The 20,721-nt window shown below is 43.4% G+C and overlaps 1 protein-coding gene across 1 annotated transcript in view; it reads left to right on the plus strand.

Annotated features, from left to right (window-relative positions):
* SV2C (synaptic vesicle glycoprotein 2C) overlaps positions 1-20,129 on the plus strand; it is a 235,499-nt gene extending 215,370 nt beyond the window's left edge. The window contains exons 11-13 of the mRNA XM_061189374.1: positions 884-1,087; positions 1,550-1,709; positions 19,798-20,129. Of these exons, the coding sequence (XP_061045357.1) occupies positions 884-1,087; positions 1,550-1,709; positions 19,798-19,981 (548 nt within the window). The 3' untranslated portion in view covers positions 19,982-20,129. The remainder of the gene's footprint in view (positions 1-883; positions 1,088-1,549; positions 1,710-19,797) is intronic.
* The last annotated feature ends 592 nt before the right edge of the window (positions 20,130-20,721 follow it).

Below are 20,721 nucleotides of genomic sequence, written 5' to 3' on the forward strand. Positions count from 1 at the left end.
AAAGCCCAGGCCTTGCCACCAACACACATTGGTCCGTCTGTCCCATGAGTCCAGACTAACAGCCCGACACTGGCAGGAGGGTCAGCTCCACCCTGTTGCCAGTCCTGCCTTCTTGGTGATCAGACAGGAGCCAGCTCTGCGTAGCTGCAAGTGAGAGTGGAGTCAGGGGCCTCGGCGTTTGTTTAAACAGTGCTCTCAGTGTCTTCCAACCCATTCAGCCTCAGAAGACCAGCTTTTTAGGCACATCTTGTTCAGAGAGGACGACAGCCGTTTTGATTCTCACTGCCTTTTAGCAGAGCCCAGCATCATCTGTAACCCCTTTTGGCTAGATCCAAGTTCAAGAAAAAAAAAAATCAGCAGCGAATGCTGGTGACCTTCCAATGAGGCTGACTCAGGTTCCTCGGTGGGTTCCTCCACCTGAGCCTTCTCTTATAAATTCAGCCTCAGGGACCCAAGGAAAGTCCTGTTCCTTCTCACTGCCTCAGAGCCCTATAAAATGGCAGTAGTAAGGCCGATTCATACACATTTTGAAACAAATTATTTTTGTAATGGAAGCTTTAGTACTCTAATGATAGTCCTTATGTAACATGATAATTAGAACAAAGTAACATCATAAAGGAGTAAGCAATCATGTAATTAACAATGACCAACCATAAGAAATCAGAGGATAACTGGACTCTTTAGTTTATTCCTTTATTCAACAGAAGTATTCCTTCCTTCAGCTACTTCGTAACGTGGGGTCCTAGACTAGATCCTGTGCTTTGGCCAGGCCCTGAAGCCCTCAAGGAGCTTACAATACCATGATTTTTTTCTGAATTTTCGGCAGGCTTTCGGTGTGCAACTCTCATGCACTAGTATAAGTTGTCATTCTTTGTGTCCACAGATTTTGAGCCATATAAATTCATTAACTGCGAATTTCAAAACTGCACATTTTTGCACAACAAGACAGGATGCCGCATTACCTTTGAAGATGACTATGGTGCCTACTGGATTTATTTTGTCAACTTCCTGGGGACACTGGCAGTGTTGCCAGGGAACATCGTGTCTGCTCTCCTAATGGACAGAATCGGGCGCTTAACGATGCTAGGTATGTGCTTGGTTTCATGTAAAATACAAGAGCTGCCGTTGCAATCTAGAGGGAGCCTGTCTCCTGCTGTACTCCCTACCCCCCTAGGATTTGCATCCCACAGAGATGAGGAGAAATCCCTTAAGACCTTTCATTAGGACTAAATTTTAGTAAAATATGTCTAATTACATCTCATTTGAACAGCTTCTGTGAGTTAACAGACTGAAAAACTAATTATGTGTGACTAATGTCTATTTTTCTACTTACATAGCTGAGTGATTGATGATGTGTAGTTCATGCTTGCTGTGTTCAGAAGGTAGTTAGAGAGGCAAACCTTATAAACACACTTGTACCTGAGCTTTATGAACCCAGGCTGTGGCTTCCTCTTGGGATTCAGTTTTGCTGTGAGATCTCAAAGACCCGAGGGTCCTTGCTCTACTAAGATGACAGGAAACATCCCAGCCTTGTCTGCTTCGTTGGCAGGTGGCTCTATGGTGCTTTCAGGGATCAGCTGTTTCTTCCTTTGGTTTGGCACCAGCGAATCCATGATGATAGGCATGCTGTGTCTGTACAATGGGTTGACCATCTCGGCCTGGAACTCTCTTGATGTGGTCACTGTGGAACTGTACCCTACAGATCGGAGGTATGTTGAAATGGGCCTCCAGCAAGAGGTTCTTTGAGCCCCACAGGACCACTGAAAAGTCAGAGAAAACAAGCCAAGCTGTCATTTCCCCCAAAAAGCGAAAATCCAAAAAAAAAAATTCCGGCTTATGAAGTTGTAGGCTCTACTCATATCTTTCATTTATTCTTTATTTTTTAATGAGGCAAAACATTATTTCTTCCTCATTGACTATTACACTTAGTATCATAAAAATGTTATTACTTTGAAAACAGTTTGTAGATTAGTCTCTCAATTTGAAAACATTCCTGGGGATACATGATGATTGCTGAGGAGGGACAATCATAAGTTAAGTGCTAAATAATTACAATGGAAATTGTTCCCAATTTTTATAGCTAGACTATATTTACAACTAGATATTTTTATAGCAATGTATACATGTATTATGTAGTTAAATATATAGTCAATATTAGTATTAAATATATATACTAAATATTATAATTATATTTAACTATAATGTGGTATGGGAAAATCAGGTTTGCCTAGGAACTATGAAGGCTTTTCAGTATACATATGGATATTTATACTTAATTTGTTAGACAAGGTAAGGCATTGAAGTTCTTTTTTTACCTGATTTTTTTGAGGTATAGTTGAAGTACAATATTATATATGTTTCAAATGTATAACATAGTGATTTACAATTTTTAAAGGTTATATTCCATTTATAGTTATCATAAGATATTGGCTATATTCCATGTGTTATACAATATGTCCTTGTAGCTTATTTATTTTATACATCTACTCATCTCTTTTAAAAAGAAAATGTAGGGGAATATAGTTGCTAGCCGGAGTTACTAGGACAATGAAACCAGTGAAGGAATTTAACTGTGTCCATGACTTAGCTTGCTGGCTAACAGTATGAGGAAGCAGTAATGAAGCAGGGAGGGATAGGCTGTAAGAGCCTCTCCGGGGGCTTCCCTGGTGGCGCAGTGGTTAAGAATCAGCCTGCCAATGCAGGGGACATGAGTTCGAGCCGTGGTCCGGGAAGATCCCACATGCCGTGGAGCAGCTAAGCCCGTGCACCACAGCTATTGAGCCTGCGCTCTAGAGCCCGCGTGCCACAACTACTGAGCCTGTGTGCCACAACTACTGAAGCCCACGTGCCTAGAGCCCGTGCTCCGCAACAAGAGAAGCCACCGCAATGAGAAGCCCGCGCAATGCAACAAAGAGTAGCCCCTGCTTGCCGCAACTAGAGAAAGCCCGAGCGCAGCAACTAAAACCCAGCACAGCCAAAAATAAATAAATAAAATAAATAAATTTAAAATAAAATAAAATAATGTATGCAAATCAATACATGTTTTAAATAATAATAATAATGCTTAAAAAAAAAAAAAAAAGGAGCCTCTCCGGGCCCCTTATCAGTCCTGAGAGGGTCCTTACCTTACATTTGCAAGTATCTACATGAGCTCTGCATTAAGGCTCCACAAAGAGGTCTCTGGAACATATCTCTTGACCTTCCTGGTCTGTTGAAGGAAAGCCCAACATATTTCCAGTGACCAAAAAAAGATAGCTATTGGAAGAAAATTATGTATCTGTTCCCAAAATGGAGACACAGAGACTTTGCACCTCATATCATAAAAAGGGCTAGAAGGTAGGGCTTTGGGGTGGAGCTTCAGCAGCTGACTCATGAAGAGAATAGAAGCCCTGTTTTGCCATTTGACATGAGTGAAGGCAAATGGCCTTTGCCTTCTTTCATTTCGTGTACACTCCGTCACCATGGAAGCCCTCTTTGCTAGAGGATGGAGTCAGCATTCTCTGGACTTTGAGGTGGAGGAGGGTTTTTTCTAGGACAATGCAGAGACATTTGGGATATCAATTTTCAACTGATCCTGAGTCCTCCTTTTGTTTATTGGCCCCAATGGGTACATTCTCTGCATACCCAGACTCTCTAACTTATATTTCTTCTTCATGAACATCTATTACTGAGCTTACAGGAACCCTATAGGTACTCCTGTATCCATCTCCCTGCTGAGTATCTGGAACTCTTATGGATGTCTGCTTATCAGATATTCTAATTAGTAACCTCCTGTTGATGACTTACGCTCTGAAAGGAACCATACAACCCATAGCTGGCATCTCCTCCCTTCTTTCAACAAATATTAGTTCTCTTCTGTGGGCAAGCTCCTGGCATGGGTGTCACGGCACTAGGATGCTGCCAAAACAAGATTAAGACTCTGCAGCTTGCTTGCCTCTCATCCTGCAAACTGGGCCCAGGTGTGGACTAAACTAGACGTTTAAAAAAGTCCCTCAATGTTCAAGCAAGGCTATGTCATAGCCTGTAACCTTTTTATTTTACATTGTAAAAGCTTGATACTATTTGCGATGAATCAGCTGCTTATCCCTCTGCCACAGGAATGGAAGAATGAGTATTCTCCTGTGGCAAAAACCTGGCTTAAAAACAAAACGCCACAAATCAGGCGGGTCTGTCCATGAGAAACATGGACCTGCTGTGTTTCTGTTGTCGGAAAGGTTAAACATCAAGCAAGATAAAAACAGAAATTGTCCTGTGTATTAGCTCAGATCCTCTGAGAAGCAGAGGACAAGATGGGATTAAACAGGCACAGATTTTTGTTAGAGGAAATGTGGGTTATGAGAGAAAATGGGGAGGGAGGTATAGTCTGGCTGCAATGCAAGCCTGAGCCCCATGGAGGAGCAAGGAAGGAAGGCCAGTTGGGTAGAAGTGTCCCAGACCACCAGCAAGCAGTCTCAGGAAGGTTCGGCATGGCTGTGATGGAGTCAGCTTCAGAGGAGTCCCACATGTCCCAGGCACCAGCCTGCTGTAGCATTCCTCTTACGTTCAGTTTGCTGCTGCTGGAACAGCAAAACATGGGGATGCGTTTCAGAGCATGGCAGCTGGGCCAGGACTCAGAAATTGGCAAGGTGCATCCTCACTTTAGCCACGCTGTTGCTAGCAGATGTTCTCCAGCACTCAAGCTGATGTTACCAGATAACGTACAGGAAGTCACTTCCTTAAGTGATGGGGAGATAACTTACCTGCCAGAGCTGCATCACTAGGGCCATGGTGAATTAGCTAGCACCACCTACTCTGTTTCAGGCTAAAGCCTTCTGTTTCATCTCTGCTGCTTTCCTCTGGGTCACATAGGAGGGCTCCCCTGATCTCTGGCTCAGCTGTTAGAGGAAAACCCCAACTGTTTTTGTGTGTAGGTACCCTATGGCCTCTTCTCCCCGTGGAAGCAGAATAGAATACATCCTGACAAGAATTTTGGTTATAGGGTGTGATTTTTTCATACTAGAACTTTAGCACTGCCAACTCCTTGCCCAGTTTCTAGAATCTGTCCTTAATGATCGCTTACTAGGACACTCTGATTCCAGGCTCCAAACTAAAAAGTAGCCTCTTGAGCTATTCAACAGCCAACTCCTATCAAAATCCCAGTGAAAATGATTATATTTCGGGGACATAACTTACCATATAATCTAAATGCTATGAAAGTTATAACACTTGAAAGCCACATTTGTCAACCACAGTACAGACTTGACCTTTAATGGTATACTCTTGGCTTGCATTAACTGTGAAAGCACGAGTGAGGACAGGACGTTTCCCATCATAGCGCACCCTTCCTCTCTGTAGAGCCCACCACCTGATCTGCAGCGAGTTCCAGGACCTGCTCTGGGGAGCTGCTCTGTCTCTTCACTTCATATGATAAAAATTAGTAATTCCTCACATTTGCTTCCCTGCTGTGAGGTCAAGAGGCAGAGTGCCTATGTCGGTGTTACATCTCCATGGTCCAGGTATTGCTTTGCTCCTCCTCATCCTGGTTTGCACTCTTGCATTCCTATTTTATTAATTTTGTCTTTTATAAGCTACCCTAAATCGTTTCATAAAGAGGCAGGAAAATTTGAAATTAAAATTGTATGTACTTATTGAGCAGCACTTTTCTGTGCCTGAAAAATGAAGCAGAACAGCCACTGCTAACACTTTTTGTAAGGAAAAGCTCGGGTTTCTTTCCCGCCACACTCAATTCTTGACTTTTGGCCACCAAATATGGAGGGGTTTTTTTCCCATACCAAGCAATTCTCTAATTCCCAGTAGACACCAACTGGACGTTCTAAAATTTCACTCAGTTCTGACACGATCTACCTGGAGACAGCATCAGATCCCACAGGTTAAGGACTCAGATCCCACAAGAGTGCCCCCCTTCAGACACCAAACACAAGTCAGGTTATCACCTATACATCTGACCAACCGGCTATACGTTGGAGTTCTCTCTACCCACTCCTTGGGTTTGATCACTTGCCAGAATGGCTCACAGAACTCAGGGGAACATTTCCTTGTGTTTACCGATTTATTATAAGAGGTTACAACTCAGGAACAGCCAGACAGAAGAGATGCATACATACATAGGGCGAGGTAACGGGGGAAGGAGCACAGAGCTTTGTGCCCCATCCAGGTATGCCACCCGCCTGGTACTTCCGTGCATTCACCAACCTGGAAGTTCATCAAATCTTGTTGTTCGAAAGTTTTTATAGAGCTTAATCTCCAGCCCTGTTCCCCCCATTCCCAGCGCCAACCTCTAATCGCTTGCTCTTTCTGGTAACGATGCGGAAACTCGGCCTCTGTGCACCAGTGCCAAGTTGAATCTCAGAGACAGAGTTTTGGGTGAAGTAGCAAAGAATAGCTTTATTGCTTTGCCAGGCAAAGGGGGACACAGTGGGCTCGTGCCCTCAAAACTGTGTGTCCCAACCCGGGAGGATCTGGTGAGTTTCATAGCAATGGTTCAAGGGTGGGGTTGCCGATAAAAATCAGGGTGTGCGAAAGGCCTGCATTCCTTTAATCTGGCCTAAGGTGGCCCCCTGATGAGATTCTGGGGTTCTCAAGGTTATCAAACTGTGACCTCCTCTCTGGAATGAAGAATGCTTCATCAAATAGTTCACATCTTCCATTTGTTGGGGGTTTTAGTTCTGCAGAAGAGCTCAAAGATATTGTTATAGGTATCCCTTGAGGCGGAACCAGGATCCTATCCCAAGGCTGCACTATTGTTTTTGTTTTTGTTTTTTTTAAATTAATTTACTTATTATTGGCTACATTGGGTCTTCATTGCTGTGCGCGGGCTTTCTCTAGCTGCGGCGAGCGGGGGCTACTCTTCATTGCGGTGCACAGGCTTCTCATTGTGGTGGCTTCTCTTGTTGCAGAGCATGGGCTCTAGGCGTGCAGTCTTCAGCAGTTGTGGCACATGGGCTCAGTAGTTGTGGCTCGCGGACTCTAGAGCACAGGCTCAGTAGTTGTGGTGCACGGGCTTAGTTGCTCCGCGGCATGTGGGATCTTCCCGGACCAGGGCCCAAACCCTTCTCCCCTGCATTGGCAGGTGGATTCTCAACCACTGCACCACCAGGGAAGTCCCTGCACTATTGTTTCTTGGCTGCTCCTCCCTAGTCTCAGCATCCCCTCCCTTCCCTGACTAGCAACTGTTTGAATCTGCCCTTTGGGACTTAGGGAGGCCTCATGGAGGCTGGAGTCTATTCCCTACAAACAAGGAAAGGCTTCCATCCCAGAAGCCCCACAGGGTCCTGCTTGGTTTCATTTACAGATCACCACAACAGATATAATAGTAATGGAAACATTTGAAATATTGTGAGAATTACCAAAATGTGACAAAGAGACAGGGAGTGAGCAAATGCTGTTGGGAAAATGATGCTGATAGACGTGCTAGACCCAGGGTTGCCACAAATGGTCAATTTGTAAAAAACACAATATCTTCCAAGTATAATAAAATGAAGTGCAATAAAATGAGGTATGCCTGCACATAGGGTGAGGTCCAGAAGACTCCCAGGTACAGGAGCCTATGTCCTCCTGGAGCTGGGGGGTACACCACCCTGCTGGCATGTGGATGTGTTCACCAATCTGGAAGCTCTCCAGATTTATGGAGGTTTCATTATGTAGACATGATTGATTAAATCATTGGCCGCTGCTGATTGAACTCAATCTCCAGCCTCTCTCCCCTCCCTGAGGTGAGGGTGGGATAGGCTGAAAGTTCCAACCCTCTAATCACATGGTTAGTTTTTCTGGAGACCAACCCCCATCTAGAAACGATCTAGGAGACCCTCAAATTCAAGAAGCTGAATGAATCCCAAACATGAGAAGCCAAAGAAATCCACACCAAGACAAAGAAAAAAATCTTGAAAGCAGCCAGAGGCAACACTTCACCTATAGGGAAAAACAGTTAGATTGCTAGATTCCTCACCTCTAAAAATGTTGCACCTGTTTTTAGAATTGCAATGGTGATATATAATTTTCTTTTATTATGCAGAAAAGCCAAGATTTTAAAGACTGATAAAAACTCAGTGTTAACTGGAGTGGGTGAGGGTGAAATTACTGCTCAGAGACTGTTGTGGGAATTCTAAAAACAGGTGCAACAATTTTAGAGGGGGGAATCTAGCAATCTGTTTTTCCCTATAGGTGAAGTGTTGCTTCTGGCTGCTTTCAAGACTTTTTTCTTTGTCTTGGTGTGGATTTCTTTGGGTTATCACATTTGGGATTCACTCAGCTTCTTGAATCTGTAGGTTTGTATCTCTTGCCAAATTCGTGAGCCATTATTTCAAATTTCAACCATTATTTATTTGAATACTTACTCTTCTCCTGCTTGGACTCCAGTGATATAAGTATTAGATCTTTTGTTAGAGTCCCACAGGTCCCTGATGCTCTGTTAACTTTTTTTCTAGTCTATGTTCTCTTTGTTTTTCAGATTGGATGGTGTCTATTGTTCTGTCTTCAATTTACTGATTCTTTTCACTCTCTCCTTCATTCTGGTGTTGAGCCCAATCACTAAGCTTTTTATTTTGGTTATTGTATTTTTCAGTTCTAAAATTTCAATTTGGTTCTTCTTTATGTCTTTTATTTCTTTGCTGAGGCTTTCTATTTTTTCTATTTTTTCATGATGTGTTCTGTATTTCAAGTGTGTTCAAGAGTTTCAAGTGTGTTCATAATTGCTCATTGAAGCATTATTATAATGACAGCTTTAAATGCTTTGTCAGATAATGTTAACATCTCTGTCATGTCAATGTTGGCATCTCAATTGTTTTTTCTCATTCTGTTTGAGCTCTTCCTGGTTATTTGGATGATAAGTGATATTCAGTTGAAAGCAGTCATTTTCATATTATGTTCTGAGACTTCTGATCTTATTTAAGCCTTTGGTTTTGGTTGGCATTCTCAGACATCTCTCTGGGAGGAGAAGGGGTGCACTGCCCCATTACTGCCAGGTGGAGATAGATGTCCAGGTTACCACTCAGCCTCCATTGACAGCCAAGAAAGGGTGTCCTCATTCCTGCTGCACAGCGGTGGGAATCCAGGCTCCCCTCATGATTACCAATACCATGGAGGGGAAGCAGGGACAAACTCATTACTGGCCAGCAGGGATGAAAATCCCAGCTTCCTACTTAGCCTTCCCTGACACCACCCCAATGGTGATGTTGAGGCCCCTCATTACAGGTTCACAAGGATGGAAGTCTAGGTTCTCCACTTGGCCTTTGCTGGTGTGGCTGGCAGTTGGGTTACACTTTTTTCTGGTATTTGGTTGGAGAAGCGAGGTTGTTGTCTAAATGTTTTCTGTCTTGCTAGGCTGCCTCTATCCTGGTCCTTTGGGTAGAGAGAGCAGGCTCTGGTTGGGGTGTTATTTAAATCTGTACCTGTTGGTATTTCCTTTTGCCAGCTTCTTCAGTTCCAAGTCTCAGATGTATGAGGCAAAAAGAAAATTCAGGAAGTCACCTTTCCCCAGGTCCCCAGCTGCTCTGCCTTTTTTCTTTATCTTCCAGAGTCTTCTTAGGTTTGTTTTATAATGTCCAGGACTTTTAGCTGTATTTAGCAGGAAGAATAAGAAAAGTATGTCTACTCCATCTCAATATGACTTTTAATATTGTTCATTTATTTACGCAACAACTTTTTTTGGAGTGCCTGTGATACAACCATGAATAAGCCATTCGTGGTCATTACTTTCATGGAGCTTAAGGACAAGTGAACATCAGGCACAACATAGTGTGGTCAGGGTTATTGTGGGGAAAGGACATGGTGTTCTGAAAGCAGAAGAAAGGGTTCCTTAGAAGGAGTGATATCTGAGCTGAGACTTGAAGGAACATACATACAACCATTCTGTTTTTCACTTTCAATGCAGTATTCAGTAAATTACATGAGATATTTAACACTTTATTATGAAATAGGCTTTGTGTTAGATGATTTTGTCCAACCGCAGGCTAGTATATGTGTTCTGAGCACATTTAAGGGACGCTAGGCTAAGCTATGATGTTCGGTAGGGGTATTAAATGCATTTCTGACTTATGATACATTCAACTTACGATGGGTTTGGAGGGATGTAACTCACAGTAAGTCAAGGAAGATCTGTAGAGGCAGCACATGCTCTGGTTCATTTTGGTTCTGAGTTCTAGCCTGCGTGTCCTTCTGCATCCAGGCAGTGACTTCCTGCTGGGAGCTCCCCGGCTCACACTTCCTATCTCCTTATGGCCCAGAGCCATTCTTACCCCTCCTCCATGGAGCTCAGGGCAAGGAGCTCCCACCTTGTAAGTGATGAAACCGAGGCTGTCCGCACTGGCCACCAACTCTGCACAGAATCCCTCAGCCCAGCAGGCCTGTCTCACGGGGATTCTTCCAGCAACCTGCTCCTGCCTTTCTCTGGCCACTGACCTCCTTCTTCCTCCCCCCTTACACATGCCCAGTTTCAGATATGACCTCAGAAAGGATGTGAAAATAAACCCCTGATTGTTCCCACCTGCTGTTCCCTGCTCATCCTGGGCAGCTGCTGCTGTCACCCAGTGCTCTGGGTTGGTCCTCTTCCTTGATGAGCTAAAATTAAAACATCTGCCCAGAATTAACCAACCTAAGTCCCTCCCCTTAGGACTGTGTTTGTTTAGACAGAGAAGTTCCCCATTCCTTCCGGGAGCTCAGACCTGAAGTTCTTTAATCCTGGATCTCTTACCGGCCAGCTGTGTGACCTCAGGAAGACCACTCAGCGTAACTGTGCCTCAGTTGTTTGAGATATAAAATGAGAAGATTCTACATCTTTGCCCATGAAGATAAAGACCTCACTTATTGTTTAAAGATTTTGAGATGAAGGAATCTTTGATTCAGTCATCTTATCTAACCAACCTACACTCCATCCATTTCCCTTTGCCCTGCTTTCTTTTTTTTAGAGCCCGTATCATTATATATGTTTATATTTTATGGGACCTGAGTCACTTTGGCCATTCAGCAAATGTCAGATCATTTTTGTCTCTGGCAGTTAGAAGTGGAAAGTGAGGGGGGGGCAGTATATGGCCCTTCACCCACCACCTCACCCCCAGGGGATGTATTAAACGGCAGCAAATCCTACCAAATGTGCAAATGGACACAAAAACAGTCCTACAGCCTGTTCTTGACTCCGGGGAAGTCCATCTCTCTGCCCTTGCCTGAAAGGGCCATGGACATCAAGACATGCTGACAGCAGGACCACCAGACTTGGGGCTGGTCAGGCAGCAGAGTATGCCTGTAAGTGTCAGAGTCCAGGACCAGTGGGCTCTAGAGTCTGGAATCCGGACCAAGGGTACCATTTCACCAGGTTGCGGGGCTTGGAGGATGCTTGTCCATCCATCGTGCTAAGGGCAGAACATTCCAGTCAACTGCATATCAAGCACTCATATCACCAATGAAAACTCATCTCCATGTTCATTAACAAACCTTCTCATGCAGATTTCTAAAATGATAGTTAAAGCCCTAAGTAATCACCTCTGGCCTGTTAATTCCTGATTAACATGTTTTAAATTCTATGGGTATAGAGACAACTTCTCTTTATACTGATGTACTTTTAAAGCAAGTTACCTCCCAGACCATATGATGATAGGATGTTAGGGTGTACATTTGTTTACTGTCTGTCATCCACTAGAATGTAAGCTCCTTGAGAGCAGAACTTTGTTTTCCTTATTCACTACCAGGACTCCAGGTGAATGAATGATAGATGAAAAGGTAGAAAGATGGGAAAAAAGATGCTTTTTACAATCCGGCTGGTTATGGGCGATAGTCTTCCTCCCTGTGTGGGGTCTGGCTCCCTACTCTCCAAGGTAAGCTAGTTGGACCGGCTGTGAGTGAGTGGGCATTCCTGTTCAGTTCTCCCCGGCTGCCCTTCTGTGTCCCTCTTCCACTTTGTCCATCCACGGCCTGTGCCCTCCCGAGCCTGCAGCTGTCAGCTCCCCCTTCCCCATACAGCACTGCCTGTTGGAAACCTCTTCTTCCTCTCCCCCTCCTTCTCCATCAGCAATGTGGAGGAAACCTGAATTCAGGTATGGACGCTACCAGAAAACAGCTGGGTAACTTTAGATTAGTCCTTGAACCTTTCTGGAGCTTGGTGTTCTCATCTGAGAAATGAATGGGTGAGTCAGGCACAGTGCTGAGTATTCAGATGATCTCATTTAACCTTATTTAATCCTCTCTCCAACCCTACAAGGGTAGGTAGTTTTATTCCATTTTCAGGTGAGGGAAAGGAGGCACAGAGGGGGGAAAGTAACTTGCCCTGGATCCCTTAGCATCAAACCCAGATGTAATGACCCTTCGGTGCGGCTCCCAGCACGGGCATACCTAGTCTGTGACATATAGAACCATCCCAGTAGGTCTGGGGTGGGCCTCTGGGAATCAGTTTCTAAGAAGCTCACACAGTGTTTGGGATATACAGCCGTGTCCATCAACCATGGCCTTAGACGAACTCCAGGTTGCCTCCCAGGGCTCACTTTCATTCTGTCATCATTTACCCTGGCCCAGGGAATCACTTCCTAGCAAGGTTTATCAGATAAGTGATAAGACACAAAGGCTTCCATTTTGACCTGAATATATTTGCATTTCAACAGGAACAAGCAATAGGATGACCCTTGATGGTTGGGGGGAGGGAGGGAGATGGAAGCCCACTTTGGGCCCAGGGATTCCTATGGGCTCCAAACTGCAGGTAAGTCCTCCACTTGTTTGTGAGTAAGAAAAGCCCTGCTTGCAGGATGCCATCTTCCCAAATTAAGGAGGACACACACAGACCACGCACTCACTGCTTAGATGAGACAAATTTTTTCTTCCTTTGAAGATCAGAAAGCAATTGAATTCAGTCTGTCCTGATTTCAGAATGTGAAACTAGGGATTTTTCCTCCACAAAAACAAGATAATAGGGCTTCCCTGGTGGCGCAGTGGTTGGGAATCTGCCTGCCAATGCAGGGGACACGGGTTTGAGCCCTGGTCTGGAAAGATCCACGTGCCGCAGAGCAACTAGGCCCGTGAGCCACAACACCGCGATGAAGAGTGGCCCCCGCTTGCCGCAACTAGAGAAAGCCCTCGCACAGAAACGAAGACCCAACACAGCTAAAAATAAAATAAATTAATTAATTAAAGAGCTTTCCTTTAAAAAAAAAAAGCAAGATAATAGTCTGGCATCAATAAATAAACATGGACCAACTAATGTCCATTAAAATGCTCATTACATTTGGGATTAGCAGATACAAACTACTATATATAAAATAGATAAACAACAAGGTCCTACTGTATAGCACAGGGAGCTGTACTCAATATACTATAATAAACCATAATGGAAAAGAATATGAAAAACAGGCTTCCCTTGTGGCGCAGTGGTTAAGAATCCACTTGCCAATTCAGGGGACACGGGTTCGATCCCTGGTCCGGGAAGATCCCACATGCCACGGAGCAACTAAGCCCATGCACCACAATTACTGAGCCCTGCAATGAGAAGCCCGTGCACCACAACGAAGATCCAATGCAGCCATAAATAAATAAATAAGAATATGAAAAAGAATATGTATATATATGTATAACTGAATCACTTTGCTGTATACCAGAAACTAACACAACATTGTAAATCAACTATACTTCAGTTTTCTTAAAAAATGCCCATTACTTATCGTATATTAACGCATATATGTGGAACCTAGAAAAATGGTACAGATGAACCGGTTTGCAGGGCAGAAATTGAGACACAGATGTAGAGAACAAACGTATGGACACCAAGGGGGGAAAGTGGCTGGGGGGGGGTGGTGGGATGAATTGGGAGATTGGGATTGACATATATACACTAATATGTATAAAATAGATAACTAATAAGAACCTGCTGTATGAAAAAATAAATAAAATAAAATTCAAAAAAAGGATATAAAGATTTGAATAGTAAAATTAACAATGTTGATTTTAAAAATGCCCATTAGAGAAATATACTTCCAATGTATTTTGAAGATATCAGAAAATTCCTTAGTTCATTTCACAAGTATCCTATGCATCCCTGTGCCAGCCCTGAAGCAAGTTGTGATGAGTGAATGTAAAAGGCTACACAGCCCCACCCCAGAGATGTGGCCAGGATCTAAATAAGGCTAAACCCTGACAGGAGAGCCTTGCGGTTGGTACAAGCCAACCCTTAGGAGGGGAGCAGGAAGGAGGTCTGGTCCAGCAGGGAGAGTTTTCACGGCTGCCCAGAGTCCAACCAAGAGTTGGAAGAAAAGGAAATGAGGCAGGTTAGGTGAGAAACTGCCTCTAGTGAAAATGAGCTGTGCAAAGTTGAGTAAATAAGACAGCAGGCCCAGGGAGGGGAAAGAAAAGAGGTCGGGAGAAGCCTTTGGAGTGAATTCCTCTCCTGTGGGCCTCGGTGTGCCCGATTGCCCTCGGTCTCCCCACACCATATCGTGAACATTTTCCCTTGGCTGTGTTGTACTGCGTGATATTCCCTAATGAACACATCCAAACAAAGGAAGTCCTATATATGAAGGTGTTCATGGCAATCTCATCTATGTTCCTCCAAATTTAGAAAACTCTAATTATCCAATGGTATGGTTACAGAAATAATGGTTATGTGCTAAATCATTTCATTTTAAACAAAATGCAAACAGCTTTGGGAATGATTGGGGGGAAAGCAGAAAGCAAAGTTTTAGAAATCCTGTGATTTGCAAAAATATAGATATGATTGGAAGCACACTGAAGGAAATTCAGAACTGAAAACCATTTGTTGGAGGGCTGGAGTGGATGTTTTGCTTTTGTAATTTCGTTTAGTATATAACAGTAAATCGAAATCAATTCAAAAGTGTAGGTATTTCTGGGAGAATTGCAGAGTGCTCAGCCCTGGATACCCCTTAGACTCACACAGAGCTTCTAAAAAATACCAATGCCTCGACTCCCAGTAGAGCAATAAAGTCAGAATTTCTGGGAGCATGGCCCTAGGCATTGGTATGACCACATCACTGTGTTTTAAAAGCTCCACAAGTGATGTTTTGCGCACGGCTGGGTGAGGCTGTGGTTACACGTGTCTGCACCCTGGTTCAACCAGGTTGCTATTCTAACCCCAAGTTGACAACAGCTGCAGGAGGAAATGGGAAACTTGTTTGGGGACTGGAGGGAGGCAGGTCATTTGGCACTCAAGAAGGTTTTGGAGAAGATGTCTAAGGTACACCTGAGTGGGGTACCACGGAGATACTTTAGAGAGATGTGAGGGTATTTTGAGAGCCAGAGAACACCTTTGTCCACATTCCATCCTCACCTGCAAGCTCTTCCTATTCCTTCAAGACCAATTCCATTTTCATCCATCCCCTCTGAGAAGCCTTTCTTCAACTGTCCCCACCTCCAGCGGGAGATCACTTCACATCCTCTATGCCCCCATAGTAGCCTGTGGGTATCTTTATTAATGCACTTAGCATGTTGTGTTATCATGATCTCTCTGCACCTATCTTGGTGTAAAAGGAGACTTCATCTTATTAATTTTGGGGTCCCTGGTGCCTAGTGCAGTGTTAGGCACATAATAGATGCTTAATGAATGATTGTTAAATAAATGCGTAGGAGAATGTGTGTTAGAACTATATTAAGAACCAATTTGCTTATTAGACAAATATTCAAGGGGTTTCTAGTGCTCTCAGCATTGTAGTCCAATTGCTCAGATGGATTCAGTGTTCAAATAGCTTTTTTAGATTAATCTGGGAAGCTAGCCATCATTTGTATTATTGTTTCTATGAGAAAAATTAAATTCATTCTGTGTTTTAAATAGCCGACTCCCAGATGAATCTTTAGATCACATGTATTTCTGATTTTAGGACTGCCTGTACTTTCCAAAATGTCCCATGCTAAAGTAACTTCTGCCAATGACTTAACTGAGTTGTCTGGAAAAAGTTCATTTCCAGAGCTTAGACTAGACCAAAAGAATGCTCACACTTTACCCTTTAACAGGTAAATTCCATGAGCTGAGTCTGGATCTACACAATTTCAGGCCTTTTCAAAATGTAACATTTAATTTTTTTTCCTAATTTCAACAGTCGATGGGGCAGATATTTCAGCTAGTGTTTAAAACAATGGCTAACACCAGCATGGTATGTACCATGTTCCAGGCGTTGTCTAAGTGCTGCCATTATTCAGTGACCCTTTCGTCTTCCCAGGAGCCTCAAAAAACCTAGGGCTGACCCTGCATTGAAGTCAGAAAAACCAAATAAGAAAGAGGCTGGATGTGAAGGCAAAACTATCCTCACTATCCAGAATGGAGTCTCATTTTCGTGGCCACCAATTTTTTGTTTTTAATTTTTATTTATTTTTTTTTATTTTTGGCTACATTGGGTCTTCATTGCTGTACGCGGGCTTTCTCTAGTTGCAGTGAGCAGGGGCTACTCTTCGTTGCAGTGCGTGGGCTTCTTATTGCGGTGGCTTCTCTTGTTGCGGAGCATGGGCTCTAGGCGTGCGGGCTCAGTAGTTGTGGCACGTGGGCTCAGTACTTGTGGCTCGCGGGCTCTAGAGCGCAGGCTCGGTAGTTGTGGCACACGGGCTTAATTGCTCCGCGGCATGTGGGATCTTCCTGGGCCAGGGCTCGAACCCGTGTCCCCTGCATTAGCAGGTGGATTCTTAACCATTGCGCTACCAGGGAAGCCCTCCTGGCCACCAATTAAAGTATAAAACGATATAAACCCACTAGAACCCACAGCATTGTGAAGGCCCTGGAGAAGAAGCCACAGTGCAGCTGTTGTGAGGGTATGCTCTGGTGGCCCCATCCCCCATCAGCTGAGCCTAAGCACTGCAGCAAGCCAGCTGCCTGCACCAGCATCAGAGGGAATTAATGGTGCAGGGAGAGGGATTACCTTAATGGAATGGGGAACAGGGCTGCTGCAGTCACAGGGTACTGTTGGGAAAAGAATTTCCATTTAAAAGATTTCAATAAATAGGTTCAGCAGGAATTGAAAACAAAGGATTCTGGCTGGAGAGGAAGGGGAACAAGGGATGGAGCTTGTAAAAAGACAACAGATTATTGCATTCTTCCTCTTGGGTGCTTGTTGGTTAAGAGAAGACACAGAACATCTTTGGTCTAGAAAAAAAAATGCAGTAGCTTTTCCTACTGCTGGGAAGTCAGTAAGTCCAGTCAGGCTCTGCCAGCTCTGAGCTCCCCACCCTCCAAGGCCTTGATGAGCACAAAGTGACTTGTGCTTAGGATGTCTGCAGAAGTTCATGACCTTCCATTAAATAAGAACAAGGGAATAAATGAACTAAAAGCTTGTTTACTGATAACAGATAACCCCAAGGGAGAACCACTTTGAGAATAATTTTTCTAATACAACTGTGTCTCCTGTGTGTAGAAAAGCACACCCTCCAGCTTCAACTATTTGAAGAAATAATTTACTTATCCAAGGAAAGGACAGTCATGTTTTCTGGAATGCCCACACTAATTTAAGGAGGCTATGTGCTTTGTAGCCACACCAGATTATCATCTGAAGAACTGCCTCTGCTTGACAAATGAAAACGGAGATTCTTAAGAAATTAGAATTTGATCGTATTTTTTAGCGGCTTCAGACACCAGATGTTTATAGCTTGGCAAAATATGGTTATTTTAACCCAGATGTAAATTCCTCATGGCTCATTCTGAAGTTTTACCATCAAGAGACTTCTTCATACAGAATGTTTCCCTTTCGCTTATCAGCAACATACACGCTAGCCATTTTCCCCAGAACAATACAGCTTATCTCACTACCATAAGATGCATTGGGTAATTTATGACTCTAGAATCTAGAAGCTAAAATGTAGTTTAAAAAAAGTGAAAGAAGCCAATCTGAAAAGGCTACATACTATTATAATTTGAATTATATGACATTCTGGAAAAGGTGAAACTATGGAGATAGTAAAAGGATCTGTGGTTGCCAGGATTTTTAGGGCCGTGAAACTGTTATTCTGTATGATGCTATAATGGTGGATACATGTCATTATACATTTGTGAAAGCCCATAGAATACACAACACAGTGAACCCTAACGTAAACTATGGACTTTAGTTCACAGTAATATATTAATATTGGCTCGTCAATTGTAGCAAATGTGCCATACTAAGATGTTAATAACAGGGGTGGAATGTGAGGGGCTATATGGAAATTCTCTCTTCTTTTCACTCAGTTTTTTGGAGCCCAAAAACTGCTCAAAAAATGTCTTTTAATTTAAAAAAAAAAAATAGACAGTTTGGCCTCATGGCCTCTCCATGGAGGTGGGGGAGGGGTAGGTGATGATGTCATTCTGCTTAAGTCTCCTATGGTACCCAGTGTGTAACCTCAAGCAATTTCATTTGAAAGTAGTTATCAGTACATTAAATCTCCTTATCTTTCTGGTGGTTGTTGCTATTACTAGTCTCTTTCTTTAAAAACAAACCAAAACGAAGAGGAAGAATACAAAATGAGCTTACCCTCTTCTCAAGAAGTTCCTGTTTTTCGCCATCAGAGATTCTGTTACACCCCTTCCAAGATCCAAACAGTTGGCAACTTTGCAACACTGCAGAGGCCGCTTACTCGACTTTCTAGGTGTCTTGGCCAAAAAAGAAAGGCAGTGCTTGCTGCCGTTTCTTAGGTCTGTTCTAACCAGCAAAATCAATGGCTCGGTTCCTACAGCACAGGAGGGGTGCTTATTCCTTTCTTATGGTATGGGAAGGGGAATGGCTGAATAATACCCACAGTAAATATCTACACATTGTAGAAAATATCACTAGGAATAGCATGCGTCATGAAGAGTAGTTGTTCTGACTGGCCAGAGGAAAACCTACACTAAACAAATTTACAAATCAATCAAAGAAAGATGTGTACTAAGTACTGCATTTTATGGTATATGAAATGCATTTCCCTCTGGAGGGGGATAAAGTTATCCAACAGTTAACCCTGCATTCAGCGTGCCTTTATTACACACATATACCCGGTGACGGACAAAAAACAGGGAGCCGGCATAAAGGCAGAGGAAATTCGTATTATCTCATGATGTCAGCAGTATCGGTACTCTCGTGAACAAAATTAAATTTCTTGCCTAGAAAACCACAGTAAAATTACATTCAACACCCGTAAAGATAGTAAAATTTTTCTTTTCCAAAGAATGTCTTAAGAAATGGGATGTGTCTTATTTATATACCACCTGCACATATTATATGTCAGCAGAGTTAAACAAGATCTTCTATGGGCCTACAATCTGATTTCCTCTGTAATATTGTCTTGGGCTTGATTTCCCACCTAGGACTCTGGTGAGGGTGTAAGAAATGTGTCACTAGCTCATTGGTGGCCACCCAGGTCAGGGTTCAGTTTCTGCCCGCTACCAAAAACATTTGGGACAAGAGTATGATAGTTCACGTCCATGGTACCAGAACGATGCAAGTACAACCCGGTCATGCCTGATTCTCTCTGAAAGTTCCATGCACTTTAAGTATTTAAAACCTCACACACGAATTAAGCTAAGAGGAAATAGGGAGTAAAAAGTAAAATTTAAAGAAATACATCGTCATACATTTTAATTTAATGTAACTTTTCTGACTCCCTGAAATGTCCTTGCTCTTTCTCTTCACAATAAACTCATGGGCAGAATAAGAATCAGTGGAGGTGGCAAGAAAGTCAACAGAGGGCTGAAGGAACAATACCAACAGCTGGGGTTCTCTACTTCCAAACGTGCTGACAAATATTTGATTACTTGCTCTAAGGACATACAAAACGGTCTACTTGAAGATCTTTGAAAATTATCCTACAAGACATTTGTGTCTAAAGTTGGACTCTTGGAAGGCACTTTCTCAACCTTGTCCATATCTCTGTCCTTTGCAGGGCAACAGGCTTTGGCTTCTTGAACGCACTGTGCAAAGCAGCGGCCGTCCTCGGAAACTTAATATTCGGCTCCCTGGTCAGCATCACCAAAGCAATCCCCATCCTGCTGGCCTCCACCGTGCTCGTGTGTGGAGGACTGGTGGGGTTGCGCCTGCCTGACACACGAACCCAGGTCCTGATGTAACGGAAAAAAAGCCATCCATCCTGTGTTTCTTTCTGCTGCCCCATGTCAACTCTCCCGACTGACTCAAGGCTCCAGCTTTTTCAGATATAGAAAAGCAGTCAAATACCAAAACACTAATTCTTGCTGCGACTAAAATTTAGATGCGTACCATCTCGCCCCTTAAATGTGATTTTGCGGTTTGTTTGTTTTTTTTCATGCATCGTTGTCTTTCCTAACTGTGATGCTACTGCCTCCCAGAAATCAGTGGAAGGATTTTTTAAATGTGCTGGTCAGCCGGGCCTTCCTGAGCTTCTGCTCGCTGAAGGTTCAGAAGCTAAGAAGAGGACTGGGCTGCTGTAAGAAATAGATCCTGCTCCTAATTCAACATTCACGGGAAAGATAAGTGGGCGTATTATCGCATTTGTGCTGAGGAGAGGGATTCTTTTCTTTTTTTCAAACAGAGTGATATTTCCTGTTTACTTAGAAAAGGACACCCAGCAATTCTTGCTGTTACAGCAGGGCCTTTCAAAAAAAAAAAAAACACCACGTGACACCAAACAGAGCTGGGTGGGGCTCTTTCAGGCTTGACAGTTAATGTGACTTGTCTCTGCTGACAAGAAAAATAGGGGCTCTGCTGTTGGCAGCAAAGATCTCTGAGCTGCTTGAGCAAGACTTCTGCCAGAGAGCCCCCGGTGAAACTTCTGAAAAGTACGAGGAAAAGGGCCTGTAATTATGTCTGTGACTGCAGCATGTGGTTCAGA

This window comes from Eubalaena glacialis, chromosome 4 (genome assembly GCF_028564815.1).
Source record: "Eubalaena glacialis isolate mEubGla1 chromosome 4, mEubGla1.1.hap2.+ XY, whole genome shotgun sequence".
NCBI lineage: Eukaryota > Metazoa > Chordata > Mammalia > Artiodactyla > Balaenidae > Eubalaena > Eubalaena glacialis.